Source organism: Balaenoptera musculus, chromosome 3 (assembly GCF_009873245.2).
Source record: "Balaenoptera musculus isolate JJ_BM4_2016_0621 chromosome 3, mBalMus1.pri.v3, whole genome shotgun sequence".
Lineage (NCBI taxonomy): Eukaryota > Metazoa > Chordata > Mammalia > Artiodactyla > Balaenopteridae > Balaenoptera > Balaenoptera musculus.
In genome coordinates, this window is record NC_045787.1 from 13,613,945 (window position 1) to 13,629,371 (window position 15,427).

The window sequence follows — 15,427 nt, forward strand, 5'->3', positions numbered from 1 at the left end:
CGGCCTGCTTCTCAAAGCATATAAAGGGTAAAGATCTAACGATGTTAAATTACAAGGGCCCATTCTGCCTCTCCCTCCAAGGGGCCTGGCTAGATTCTAAGTGAAGCTGGGGCATTTCCTGGGGCATCAAGCACACTAATACATTCTGAGATCAGGAAATAATGATCTGTGCTTGTAAAGGAATTCTGCTCTGAGAAATGATTCCAAACAAGCCAGGAGGGCATTCGAATCTGGTAACAGTCACGGCTGCAAAGATAACAGACCAACCAGCGCGGCCCACCTCACAGGCCAGTCCTCGCCTGGGAGGAAGTTTGAAGGGAAGCCCAGGGGGGCTCTGGGCCGGAGCAGAAGGTCTCTGTCCAGCGGCTGGGCAAGGGTCTCCCAAGTGGCCAAACTGAGACGCTGGAGGGACGTTGGTTCCCGATCAAATTAGAGATCAGGAAACAGAAGCAGGAAATGGAGCAGAGGTGGCTGGCAGTCCTCTCCCGTCTGGAGGGCAAACTGCGAGAGGACGATTCAAAAAGGAAACACTGGGCTCATCCGACTTCCTTAGTCATTTTGCCAGACACCGTTCGAGCCGAGCTGCGTTTTTCTCACGCCTTACGGTTCACGCAGACTCACCCACACCCGCGCTTCCTATGAAACTCGGAGCGAGACGAGGGCAACAACGCCTCCCATCACCCGCTGCAACCTAAAGCGCCAACCGGGCACTCAAGCAGCCTCTGCGTCGCCCCCCAGCCCCCCGCCTCCCCTCCGTGGCCAAATGTGGACCTACTGACGTCCGAGCTCTGTTTTCCTGAGTGATCCCGGTGGCTCAGGTCCAAAACTTGGTGGTAGTGGTGGTGACTGGGGTGGGAGGGGGTGGAGAGTGATGAAAGGTGGGCTCTGCCCACCAAAAAAATCTACTTTACATAGATTTGAAATCTTACGATCAAACTCCCTGACAATTTTAAATGGGTTGGCGCTGTACCATTTGGTGGCCCTGAGAAGAGGTGTCCCCACTTCCCAGAGAGAAAGTCTCTTCGATGCGGAGACGCCCCATGTCAGGTCACACTGGACTGACTCCGTGGTCCAGGCTGTCCCCCGGGAGGGCTGAGACGTCTGCCCGGCATCCACAACCCGCTCTGCGAAGGAGAGCACCCCACAGGCCCTCGGGAGTGTGGTGAACTTGAGTGTTCTCTTGGTAGTTTTACATTTTTCTCCTGGAACTATTTGATAACTTTTATATCTGTCCATAAATATACTGCAGCTTAAAAAAATGCTATTTCTCTATCACGACCCGGGAGCTGAACTTTTTATAAATCCCTCCAACTGCTGTCCTTTCAATCACACATCTGTATGGTAATGACCCTGTGTGACAAGGTCAGAAGCAGAAGCCCTCTGGAGGGTGCTCCCCAGCAAACCCATTTTTTTCCGCTCTAAATTATGGCATGTTTCAATTCCAATGTTAATTTCTTTCAGTAAATATGTTTTTCACCTAAAATACTTTAAGAAATATTGTCACCTTCTGAATCATGCTGGGAAATGCCAGCGAGCATGGACAATTTTAAACAGGGGATGGTTTCAATGTCATTTATATTTTGCTTGGAATGCATTAGAATTTTCTTCCCTTAGTTGATTCAGTTTCTTATGCTTTGCTTATGCTAATTGGGTAATACATGTTGAAAATGAGCCACAGGAAGGAAGATGACCTAAACGCACCATTTTAGGTGGAAATAACCCTGGCATTCAATAGACAACTGGTCATCCTCCGTGGCAAGGACTCATTTGTGGTAACCAAGACTCTGATTATCCTGAAATTCTTTGTCAAACTTCTTCACCTTTCCTCATATAATATCAAAAAAATAGAAAACGTACACTTTACATTTCACATCAATAAAATGTTAAATCATGTGTTACTGTTAGCTGCTCTATCTGGAGAAAAAATAGCAAAGTAAAGCAATACCAAAAGCAGGAGAGAATTGCTGTGTCTTTTAAAAAGTAAATATAGGTCTTATATCATCAATCCAAAACCATAGGAATAGGTTGTGTTTATGTATTTATTGTTCTAAAGTTCTATAATGAAATGTGAATAAAAGTTACCAACTGGTAACTCTAAATAGTTTTCTTACATGTGCCCAAGCAGCTTTAGCTAGATATATTACCAACTGTGAAAAACAGATTTTCAAAAGGGCCATCATGATATATATAAGAATTTATCTGAATTTTAAAAAAATTATTTAGATTTGAAACTTAGGAAAAGAAAACTTCATGTTGAAGAGTATGAGATTTCTGCAGAAGAAGCGTTCTTCAATATGGACTATAATTGATACAGAAAGAAGAAGAAACTTTGATCAGATCCTCATCCTAGTATATTTCAGGTTATTTTTGAATACCATACTGAAATACTGTATCTGCGCTATAAACACTGCACTGATTCTTTTAGAAAATAAAATCCAGCAGGGGTGATCCAGATCACTGCCTCTCAAAACCCCTGGCTTCTCCATGTTTAGGAGCTCTGGGGTCAGTTTCTTCTACCTATTATACTGTTGACACTGAGGGGATTTCACTTTTCAATCTCTTCTTTTCGTGTAGTAAATGCTCCCTGAAATTGCTTTAAGAAAAATTGCTTCCCTCTGTCGCATGGCTCTGTGGCTAAAGTACCGATTCTGTTATTGCTGGATCTCCTGATTATTCTATTTCTCAAATTCAAGTGCAAGCATGCAGAACAGAAGAGGTACACATACACACACACACACACACACACACACACACAGGAAACCAGCAGCAACCAGAAGTACCTCTCAGGGCGCTTTTGAAATAATGAGATAAAGTATAAGATGATTGTTTATGCCGTCCTGCTTTTGAAAGCTTCACGTGGCATCCCTGGTGTCCCCCAAAGATGCCAGGCAGGATGAGCTGCATAGCAGCAATGCCCACTCTTACTTTCTTAGATAAAATTGCCCAACAAACCTAAATTGTCATAGAATGGATCTTTAAGAAAACCACTAGAACGGGGTTAAATACAGTCCAAACTACAAATGACAATGTCAAAAAGCAAACTGTGAAGAGGCTGTCTTTTCTCCACTGTATATGCTTGCCTCCTTTATCAAAGATAAGGTGACCATATGTGCGTGGGTTTATCTCTGGGCTTTCTATCCTGTTCCATTGATCTATGTTTCTGTTTTTGTGCCAGTACCAAACTGTCTTGATTACTGTAGCTTTGTAGTATAGTCTGAAGTCAGGGAGCCTGATTCCTCCAGCTCCATTTTTCGTTCTCAAGATTGCTTTGGCTATTCAGGGTCTTTTGTGTTTCCATACAAATTGTGAAATTTTTTGTTCTAGTTCTGTGAAAAATGCCAGTGGTAGTTTGATAGGGATTGCATTGAATCTGTCGATTGCTTTGGGTAGTAGAGTCATTTTCACAATGTTGATTCTTCCAATCTAAGAACATGGTATATCTCTCCATCTATTTGTATCATCTTTAATTTCTTTCATCAGTGTCTTATAATTTTCTGCATACAGGTCTTTTGTCTCCTTAGGTAGGTTTATTCCTAGATATTTTATTCTTTTTGTTGCAATGGTAAATGGGAGTGTTTTCTTAATTTCACTTTCAGATTTTTCATCATTAGTGTATAGGAATGCAGCCTCTTCAATAAGTGGTGCTGGGAAAACTGGACAGGTACATGTAAAAGTATGAAATTAGAACACTCCCTAACACCATACACAAAAATAAACTCAAAATGGATTAAAGACCTAAATGGAAGGCCAGACACTATCAAACTCTTAGAGGAAAACATAGGCAGAACACTCTATGACATAAATCACAGCAAGATCCTTTTTGACCCAGCTCCTAGAGAAATGGAAATAAAAACAAAAATAAACAAATGGGACCTAATGAAACTTAAAAGCTTTTGCACAGCAAAGGAAACCATAAACAAGACCAAAAGACAACCCTCAGAATGGGAGAAAATATTTGCAAATGAAGCAACTGACAAAGGATTAATCTCCAAGATTTACAAGCAGCTCATGTAGCTCAATAACAAAAAAACAAACAACCCAATCCAAAAATGGGCAGAAGACCTCAATAGACCTTTCTCCAAAGAAGATTTACAGATTGTCAACAAACATATGAAAGAATGCTCAACAGCATTAATCATTAGAGAAATGCAAATCAAAACTACAATGAGATATCATCTCACACCGGTCAGAATGGCCATCATCAAAAAATCTAGAAACAATAAATGCTGGAGAGGGTGTGGAAAAAAGGGAACCCTCTTGCACTGTTGGTGGGAATGTAAATTGATACAGCCACTATGGAGAACAATATGGAGGTTCCTTAAAAAACTAAAAATAGAACTACCATATGACCCAGCAATCCCACTACTGGGCATATACCCTGAGAAAACCATAATTCAAAAAGAGTCATGTACCAAAATGTTCATTGCAGCTCTATTTACAATAGCCAGGACATGGAAGCAACCTAAGTGTCCATCATCAGATGAGTGGATAAAGAAGATGTGGCACATATATACCATGGAATATTACTCAGCCATAAAAAGAAACGAAATGGAGTTATTTGTAGTGAGGTGGATGGAGTTAGAGTCTGTCATACAGAGTGAAGTAAGTCAGAAAGAGAAAAACAAATACAGTATGCTAACACATATATATGGAATCTAAGGAAAAAAAAAAAAGGGTCATGAAGAACCTAGTGGCAAGATGGGAATAAAGACACAGACCTATTAGAGAATGGACTTGAGGATATGGGGAGGGGGAAGGGTAAGATGTGACAAAGAGAGAGAGTGGCATGGATATATATACACTACCAAACGTAAAGTAGATAGCTAGTGGGAAGCAACCGCATAGCACAGGGAGATCAGCTCTGTGCTTTGTGACCACCTAGAGGGGTGGGATAGGGAGGGTGGGAGGGAGGGAGATGCAAGAGGGAAGAGATATGGGAACATATGTATATGTATAACTGACTCACTTTGTTATAAAGCAGAAACTAACACACCATTGTAAAGCAATTATACTCCAATAAAGATGTTAAAAAAAAAAAGCAAACTGTGAAAAAGATCTGGAGGATACACATCAAAATGTTGAGAGGGGACATTTCTGCAAAGGAAGTGACATAACAAAAGGGCAGTGTGAGGGAAATCGTCTTTTTTAAAACTTTACATATTTCACAATTGTAAACACAAAATGTTTTTTAATTTGAATAGGCATATATTTATACTGTGCGGACGATTAAGAAAATCTTTTAAAAGAACAGAAGTAATTCAAGTTTTTAAATTTTGTAGCCATAACCAGTTCCTTCCCTTATCATCCCAGGGAAGATACAAATATTTTCCCGACGTGGTTTTGGCACTAACTTGGAGTGTTAATGAGATTAGGTATAAGCACTGCTACCTCTGTTTCGGGAATCCCATTTTTCGTTTTAGTTTGTTGCTTCTACAAAGAGACTGAACTCACCTCATGAGGTTCTACCAGACACTGACGAGACTTGGTAAACTGCCCTCACCTTCCAGAGGCAAGGTAATCAAATGACTCCCCGTCCTTATGGCCGAGTCTTACTCAGTCCCTCATTTCTGTGAGTCATTCATAAACGTATTTCTCTCGTGGCCCAAGCTTCCCTTGAGTTACACGGTGGATGGAAGTGTTTTATGTGCGAAGCGTGGAGCTGAGACCCAGGTCCTGTGCCCGGAGCCTTCGCCAGGCATTTGCTTTTCATTTCTAAGTTTGCTAATCTTTCTTTGTCCACTGTGCAAATCTTCTTAGGGAGCCAATGCAGGCCTGCTGTGATTATTACTTCTCCCTAAATTGCTGACCCTGGGCTACAACATCTTGGTGATTTAAATCCTTTATATTAGTTTTCCTGGTGCACAATCATAGTCTGAATGCCATCTATGTAAATATTTAAAAGAGCTCCACAAATATAATACAAAGTTATATCTCTTTGTACTTCATTTCCTTAAGAGGTCTCCCTCTAACAGCTCTCTGTTTATCTCTTAACCACCACCCTCTCACCTTTAATACCCTTCTCCTAATCCTCTTGAACTCATTTTCACTTTATTCATCTCTCATGGAACAGAGTTACTTTATCATTTAGGAAATACAGCCTGTTTATATAGACAAGGTAAAACTTGTTCATCAAACCCTCACACATTTACCATTCCATCATCTAGAAATCTGTCCAATATGGTAGCCACATGTGATTGAGTTAAATTTAAATTAATTTAAATAAAATTAAATTTAAGATTCAGTTTCTCATTCTCACTAACTACATTTCAAGCGCTCAACAGCTAAATGTAGCTAGTGTCCATGGTATTGGACAACACAGATATACAACATTTTCATCATTGCAGAAAGTTCTGTTGGACAGCCCTGATCTAGGTATTTGAACAATAATGGTACCTAGACCCTTGGGATAATTCAAACTTTAACAGTAAGAAGAAACTGGATCTTGGGAAAGCAGAAAATGTTTTACATAAAAATAAATGAAAGCAACAAACAAATTTACTTTGTCTGGAAATAAATAAATTTCCCCAAATAAATTTTCTACAAACCTTTACTTTTCTATTTAACAATCCAATAAAAATCTCTTCCTAAACATTACATACACTGGCTGGATTATAACATTTTTTTGATTCTGCAATAATCTTCTGTGGATTTGCAGAATTCTTTTTTAAGAAGAACATTTATGAAGCTGTCAATCTGCTCCTTTTCATTTAGGTATAAACAAGTTTGAAAAGCTTGGATGAACAGGAATACGGGCATGTTTCCAACCACTTTAAAGCCCTCTGTATGGGGAGCCAATCGTACATCCTCCAATGGTGACAGCGGGGCCATCTCCCCACTTGTCGAGCACCCCTTCATCCATCAGCCTGCTTGGCTATCACTTCCCCCATGAAATCTGCCTGAAAATGTTCCCTCCCTGCATAAAACAGCCAGCATCAATCTCCCCCTGCTTTGTCTGACTACCATCTCCTGTGCATACATCCATCACTCTGCACATCCAGCTGAATTCTAATTATTTCCACGTCTGTCCTGCTCTTGTGGCTGGGAGCTCTTAGGGGGACACGAAAGTGACCGACTCTCATTTGCATCCCCAGCACTTAGTACTGTGTTTGACACATACAAAGTTTATTGAACTGAGCTGAACAAATCGGACTCAAAGTTGAAAAGCCTGCTTTTCACTCTAACTCTGACTCTGCTCTTGCAGTCAGGGGTATCTGAGGTATAATCAGTGTAATCTACTTTGTTACTGTCTACATTTAATTAGAAGACATTTTAATTAATTCGAAATGCTAGCAGGAGCTATTACCTGCTATGATCCAGTTGGCTATTGGTAGCCTACATGTATTTGCTTTCTGACTATAGTGGTTTCTCAATTTCTTGGGGAAAAAAAAATACGATTTTCTCTGGGTCCAAACAGGCTAATTAATGAAATTGCCAAATGAAATGAGCACTGTTGTTCAACCTGAATTCTTTAATATTTTTCAAAATATACATAAACTATCATATGATGGGATTTTGATTTGATGAACAAAAAGACAATGAAAAGTATTGTCAGTATTTAAAACTTAGATAAAAATCCACTCTCCAAAGCTTATTCAGGAAAATGTCAATTGGTTTTTGTTCCTAAGAAACTTGACTTTATAAAAGGGGCAAACACCCAGATTTCAAAAGGGAGGCCCAAAGACGTCATACATTGTCAAAAAGATCATTCGTTTATACGTATGTGCTCTTAAAACCAGAATCCTAATAATCTTGATTAAAAGACTGGCATTAACAATGAAAAGTGAAGATATAATAACTTAGCATTAAATGCAGGCTGTGGAATTCAAGAAAATGATTTCCTAACCAAGAAATACATGGCCCTTTTCAGTGCTGTAATAAAGTCAACTGGAAGTTTTTTCCCTTCAGGTTGGATTGGGAGCCTAATGGCTCTTTTGCTTGTCATCTCCCCTTTTAATATCAGTGGAATACCACGTTTTATAACTTTTATGTTGAAATATAGAATAAACACTATTTCTGAATTTGCTGAGGGATTTGTAGAACAATTTTGTAATCCTTCTTAAATTAAAGCAATACCCCAGAGACTATATTTGTATAGAGATTTAGAATTTCTAAATGCTTACATATGCACTGTCACATTTAATGCAAATTGTTCATATACATGATTAGCTCAATTATTCAGGCAACATCTGTTCAGTTTATATATTATTCATGACATTTCCCTCCCTTCTGTTTTCGTTTCTGGCCTGAAATTTTATACATTTCTTTCTTATTAGTCTTATATTAGTAACAAGAGAGGAAAGAAGAAAAGGAGGTGAAATCCAAGCTGATCATATTCTTTAAATGTATAGAGTTCTTTTAGAAAAAATGAGACTATTAAAACTGCTAGTTAAATTATGGGTCTAGTGAGTAGAGGCATTAATTTAGGTGGTTTAAAGTATTTCAATGTTTGTGACTTATTTAAATACTCTTAATCTACAACTTCCAGTTAATAGCACAATTATTTTATAATAGTTATTTCCTTTATTTAAGCCTGTGTGCTAGGGATGCTTATTCCCATTTTTATAGGTGAGAGAAGAGGAATATGGAGAGACGAAGTTGATCTGTCCAAGCAGAGGCCAGCATTACAAACCAAGGCACTTGATCCCAGGTTGAGAATCCTTTCCCTGAAATCAGCTGCTCTCAAGCTTCATCGCACCTTGGCGAGCTTGTGAACACAGACTGCTGGGGAGGGGGGCACCTGGAAGTTTCTGATGCAGCGGATCTAGGGTGGGTCCTGAGAATGTGTATTTCTCAAAAAAGCACTGCAGATGCTGCTGCCATGGGTGGTCCTTGGACCATTCTTTGCAAACCACGGCTGCCTCCCTCAACTCTTTTTACATCCTTCAAGCTGTAAACCACATCAGAGCAGGGAATCTCCTGGATACGGTGCTGTCTCTCTACATCTCCATCTCCTATTGCCAACTGGTCACCACCACAATGCCTGTGGCACCTCACACACACCGGGTAGATGTTGCATGAATTGAATCAACCTCCATTTTCCCATGGTATAAGGGAAACAAGAGATTGGTTAAGTGAAACACGTATGGAACCTTTTTTGTACAGTCTATTTAAGCTAAAATGTTCTATCCTTTATTTCTCTTCTAAGCCACTGAATTTAATAAGTGAAACAAAGAGGCACAGGACAGCAAGGAAAACTGTCCCCAAGTCCTTACCCTTCCAAGGGGCCCTTTATGCCCTCAGAGTCACCACACCACCATGTAAGACCTCCAGGTTATCAGTGCTCTCCCCAGATGTACAATATCGCCTTTGGCGCTAGTCAGTGCTTTCCCAGCTTTGTGAGGGGGATTTATTTGCTCCTATCCCTTAGAAATAAATGACTATCCTTCCATCGCCCACCCCGAATAATTTCTTCAACTCCTCCTTCTTTGTATTGCAAAATAGATCACTTTAAACGGGCATTATCCTGTTCATTTTTTCAGACTACTTGAGAATAGAGATGCTATGCTTTTTGAGAAAAGTGGCGAGACTGTGACGCCCCAGATAGTCAATGAGCTGGATAACCAAGGTCACGTGAACCACAACATTCTGTGTTAGATCCAACTGATGAAAACGTAAGAGCTGCAAGAAATGGATTACTGACAGTTTGTTAACGTTGAAGGTCATGATCTTACCTATGCACACTAGATCCATAAAACCATACATTCCATAGCAGATTTGGAAAAGGATGTCCTTCCTCTGCCACACTGCATAGGGGCTGAAGGCCGACCAGAGGAGCCAGGTCACACTCGCTATTAAGAACAGGGATCCTAGGATTACAGCAATCATCTGAACTTTCTCAACCAGTGTTATAGAAATGCTTTGCCACTAAAAGAAAAACAGAGGCATGTAAGAAAAAGGTGCTGTGTATAATTGAAAAAGGAAAAAAAAACATTTTCAGCCCCATGTTTCTCTTCATGTTAGACCCTTTTCAATCTGATCGGCCCCCAAACGAATTTTTCCATTTCATCCAGGCTATAAAAAATAGACAAGCAGATAAAGATTAATGAATGGCCTCTACTTCATTATTTTCAGTAATTCACCATTCTACAAGTTTAATCTAGTTTTATTCCAGATAACCACACTGAGTGTGAATGGCTGAGGAATGTTTAGCACCTAGGAATCACATTATCATCTTTCACATGTGCATGAAATTAAATACACTTTGAAGAAATATGGTGAGGACTCTTCTATTTGGAAATTTATTTTGCTCTTAACACATTTGGCTACTGCAAAAAAAGGGAATTATCTCTTTTTTTATGAAAAAATGTAAAAAGCAAATAAATAAGCTATATAAGAACATCCGTGAAAAAGTCATTTAACACACTGAAATAATTATAAGGGAACTAGAAAATTGTATGTTATCTGTTACTGGTACATTTCATATGCTCAGATATTACTGGCCATTCATTATCTAATGAGTAATCCATGAAGCCATTCTTGTCAAGATTTAGAATTTGTACTTGAAGGAGTATCTTTGAAACTCACAAACTGTGTAAGCACACACCATTCAATGGAGAAAGTAATTTGGTGTCTGAAGCATCAACGTTTGAGAGGGTTTATAGTATAAATGATGAAAAATCTTTCAAGGGTGTTATCAACTTGAGAGAATTAATTAGTCATGTTCTCACTTTCACATCGCTGAGACAGAAACAAAACTAGAATTTCTGTTATAGTCTGCCAGTAAACAATGAAACTCAAAACAACCTGCACAATCTCCCTGTGTGTGAGAGTTACGGCTGCTGCAACATGTGGCTTGTCAGAAGAATCCCTAAACAGTTTAAATAACCTTGAAAAAACGAACTTGAACAGTCAGCATCCATTGGGTGAATCTGATATTTCCTTAACCTCTTTACTTACCTGGAGTCTGAATATGTGCATCCCCAGATAGGGGTCTATCACTACTCATAAATTCCCTCTTTCCCTCACTGCCTCTGTCTCTCATAATAAAGAATTAACATATAATGATTTTAAATATGCTTTGAACCTTGCATATTCTTAGATGCAAGGTTCTAAATTCTACACTTGTTAAAGATTAAATATCAAAATGCATTTGAAATATTTCATTCTCTCAGGTCATTTACTTCATGTTTCTCTTAAAAAAAAAAAACAGAACCAAATGACAAAGGTTGTAGATTCTATAAGAAAGGTATTTCTCACCATTTTAATACTAAGATTCATTGATTGAAAAGTGGTTCTTGGGCTTCCCTGGTGGCACAGTGGTTGAGAATCTGCCTGCTAATGCAGGGGACACGGGTTCGAGCCCTGGTCTGGGAAGATCCCACATGCCGCGGAGCAACTAGGCCCGTGAGCCACAACTACTGAGCCTGCGCGTCTGGAGCCTGTGCTCCGCAACAAGAGAGGCCGCGATAGTGAGAGGCCCGCGCACCGCGATGAAGAGTGGCCCCCGCTTGCCACAACTAGAGAAAGCCTTCGCACAGAAACGAAGACCCAACACAGCCAAAAATAAATTAATTAATTAATCAATTAAAAAAAAAATCTGTCTCTCAAATTTAAAAAAAAAAAAAAAAAAAAAGAAAAGTGGTTCTTGCTTTTACAATTTTGCATGAATAATAACTGAACTAGTCAATATAATTTTATCATTACAAATGAATCAATGTTGTATTTCAAGCACGTATTTGAAGTTTTTTTTTTTTCTTTACTAGCATCTTGACACAGTTTTAAACACATTAATTTCAAATGACTAGGCATTTGAATTTTAAACCATTTTAAATTTGGTGTCACCAGACAAGTGTGAAGTGTCAACGTCTGTGGTCTTGTTTAGTTCTGATGCTCATTAGAATCTGCATTAAATACAACAACATGGTAAATGATATAGAAAACTACTTCCAACTAATATCCATCCTAGATGGATGCTATCATGTCTGTATGCACTATGTTAGCCTTTGTCAATTTATTAATCACATCAAATAGATGAAAACAAATCATCGTTTTAAATCCATGAGGCAAAGGTGTCCAACTTGTGTGCATGTGTGTGTGTTTGATTTTCCCATGATGCGCTACATGTTTCAAAATACATATGCCTGAAACACAGAAGGCGGGTAATCAAAAATGAGTGAAGAGGATTCACCAAGAATGCGTTTTACATACTGAAATCTATTTTCCTTTTGCCAGGAATCCTTTATGTTCCAGATTCATTGTGTGATTTTAGTGGAGTTAAATTTGGACAGCTCAATATTGTATAATTAATTCTATTTAGCTTCAGTTAGGCTTATTAATTAATTAGTCGATCCAGGCTGCCTGCATGCCAGTTCAGTAACAACACGGTGGACCCTAGCAGGCACTCGGATTTGGGTGAACTGGTGGGTATGGTTTTATGGTGCTGTGGTGTGTCCTGGGACAAGGAAACTGGTGGCTTTGGTCTCAGAGTCATCATGACTGCCAGGACCGGGAGGCCATGCTCAGGTGGCAGGCTTCCCACACATGAGGCTCAGCTGTTCCTTGACAAGGAAGGTGAATGAGCAAAGGGACAGACTTACTAGGAATAAGAAACATATGATATGGCTTATATGTGGAATCTAAAAAAAAACTGATACAAATGAACTTATATACAAAGCAGAAATAGATCCATAGACACAGAAAACAAACATGGTTAGCAAAGAGGAAAGGGGGTGGGGAGGGATAAATTAGGATGTTGGGATTAACATATGCACACTACTATATATAAAATAGATAACCAACAAGGACCTACTGTATAGCACAGGGAACTCTACTCAATATTTTGTAATAACCTATAAGGGAAAAGAGTCTGAAAAAGAATATATATAATATATAATATATATTATATAACTGAATCACTTTGCTGTATACCTGAAACTAACACAACATTGTAAATCAACTATATTTCAATAAAAAAAAAAAAGAAACATCAATGCTTCAAACTTGTTTGGTGTTACCAAATTTATAATGGTTTAAAATTCAAATGCCTGGTCGTTTGAAATTAATGTGTTTAAAATTATGTCAGAAAGCTAGGAAAAAAAAAACAACTCTTGATTACAATACACTGGGAGGCTCAATTATTTACTATTATCATAGAAATTATTTTTTGTTGTGGATATAAGAAGTAATTTGGGATTTTTGAAGTTTACTTTTAAAGAAGGATAAACTGTTTAAAATCTATAATGAGCCCCTTAAAATTTTGGTTTTATGTCACTTCGCTAATAATGCAGATGTGCAAATGTGTCTGAAAGTGCATGGATATTCTTCACATACTGATGAACCCTAAAATTAATACCATTTCACTGAATAGCTAATGAGGACAAACTGTTATTGAAACAAAGTTTATTAAACCAATTATGAACTTAGGGATTTCCCTTTGAACACTGATAACATCTTGATAATTTCTTTTCTCACATATACTGCTCTCTTATTTTTACCATTATGTGTGAAAAGTGGGATTGCTCACATTCTTCCCCTAGGAAAAATAATGCTGCTTCCTACCACTAGTGTCCCCACCTAGTGTCCTTTCCCTGGAAGACACACATCATCTACCAGGCTCAGCTTAAAGGAGCTGTGTTAATGGACCATTTGCTTGGACGATGAAAACAGAAGATGAGGATCTTGGGTCTTCTCTCTCTACCCCAATGGTATGCAAGGCCTGAATTTCAGTTTGTAAAGCACTTCTGAATCTTGAACAAAATTTGTCAACTGCTGAGCACACTTTTCTCCTCTAAAACTTGATATATAAGTATGTATATATATTTTTTCACTTAAATTTCTTCCCATATTTGGAAAGTAATAGAACAATAACCAGATTGGCTTAGAGCCAATAATTGCTATTATTTTCTTTCTTTCCATAATATGTGAACATGTGTGACTCTTTTATAGCCCTGAAAAGCTGTTCACTTCTACACAACTATTGAACCTATTGTTTCTAGCAAAAATGGGCCCAATTGGTTCCTCTTTGGGAAATTCATTCTAATTTTGTGTACTAGAAGAAGTAATTAAATATTCATGGCCTGTATTTATCTAGGGCTAGTATGTGCCAGGCACTTTTCTAAGTCATAGGTACTAACTCATTCAATTCCCACAACAACCTTAGGAGGGAGGTACTATTATAATCCCATTTTACAGATACAGAAACAAGCAGAGATAAGTTAAACAATTTGCCCAAGGTTAAACACCTAGTAAGGACTGGAGTTGAGATATAAACACAGATAGTCTGACTTCTAGGTTCATGCTCTTAACCCTTATACTATTCTGTGTAGTAATTCCACTGAGCTCTGATAACAATTAATTGCATACCCCCCATCATTTCAGTGCCATGGCAATTTCCTGATAAAAGCTTCGAGTCTGTCTTCTCTGGTCTACTGAAATAGCTTTCTAGCTGGATGTCCAGCTGTGAGTCATTCGCTGATCCTCTAAGTAACTGCCCAGTCTACATTCCTAATGAAAGAAAAGCTGCCCCTGCTGGGCTGGACTCCAGGCTCCATCAAGGAGGCTAAATATTTGGTTCAGCCCGTATTCCCAGGGCCTGGCACATAACTGCTGCAGGAAGCATGAAAAAAAGGGATGTAGGAATATTACAAGGAAGAGAGGAAAGAAGAGAAGAAGAAAGTTGGAAGGACGAAGCTAAAGAAAGAAGGAAGGAAGGAAGGAAAGAAGGAAGGAAGGAAAAAAGGAAGGGAGGAAAAAAGGAAGGGAGGGAGGAGAGAGAGAGGTACACTCCTCAATTCAGCTTCATCTGATTCTTTGTATTCTCCCAAATGCCAGGTACTTTGGTCCCTCTCTGCCTTTGAGCACGTTCTCACCTGATGAAATCTCTCATCCATCCGTAACTGGCTATGATGCCAGCTCTTCTAAAAAGCTGTCCCCCTCCTGCCCCTCCTTTTCTAAGCAGAAATCCTCCTTAGGGACCCCACAATCCACTATGTATACTTCTGCTTAGTGTGTATTTCTTTCACTGGAATCCCAGATAGTTGTTTCTCTCCCTGTTGTCCACGGACTGCATACCATGATAGCAGAAGCTGAGTCTCACCTCCCCTTATGTTCACCAAACAGCTGAACACACCTAGTCAATGCTTTAAATACACCATATCCTGATTTTAGTTTCCATCACCTATCTGATTGCCAGATTAACGTTCTCTCCACATCCATCCTATCATTGCCTACAAGATAAAGTTCAGCTCTGGCTAAACCACCAGTGAGTAGAGAAGTGAGAATTTAAACTCAGATCTGTTTCCAAAGCCTAAGTTCTTTCTAAAGTGTCCTCTCTGCATAACGTCTGCCCTTCACACCTTCTCTCTGCCTACTTAAACTGACACATTTTACATCTAAAAGCAAAACCAAAAAGGACAGAGTTACACCTATCTAAAAGGTAGCTGTAGGGGTGAAAAAAAGTCAACAAATGCAAAACGCAGCTCAGCAGAGT

At 39.0% G+C, this 15,427-nt stretch overlaps 1 protein-coding gene across 1 annotated transcript in view; it reads right to left on the reverse strand.

Annotated features, from left to right (window-relative positions):
• MARCHF11 (membrane associated ring-CH-type finger 11) overlaps window positions 1-15,427 on the reverse strand; it is a 121,668-nt gene that overhangs the window by 12,626 nt on the left and 93,615 nt on the right. The window contains exon 3 of the mRNA XM_036848167.1: window positions 9,672-9,864. Within this exon, the coding sequence (XP_036704062.1) occupies window positions 9,672-9,864 (193 nt within the window). The remainder of the gene's footprint in view (window positions 1-9,671; window positions 9,865-15,427) is intronic.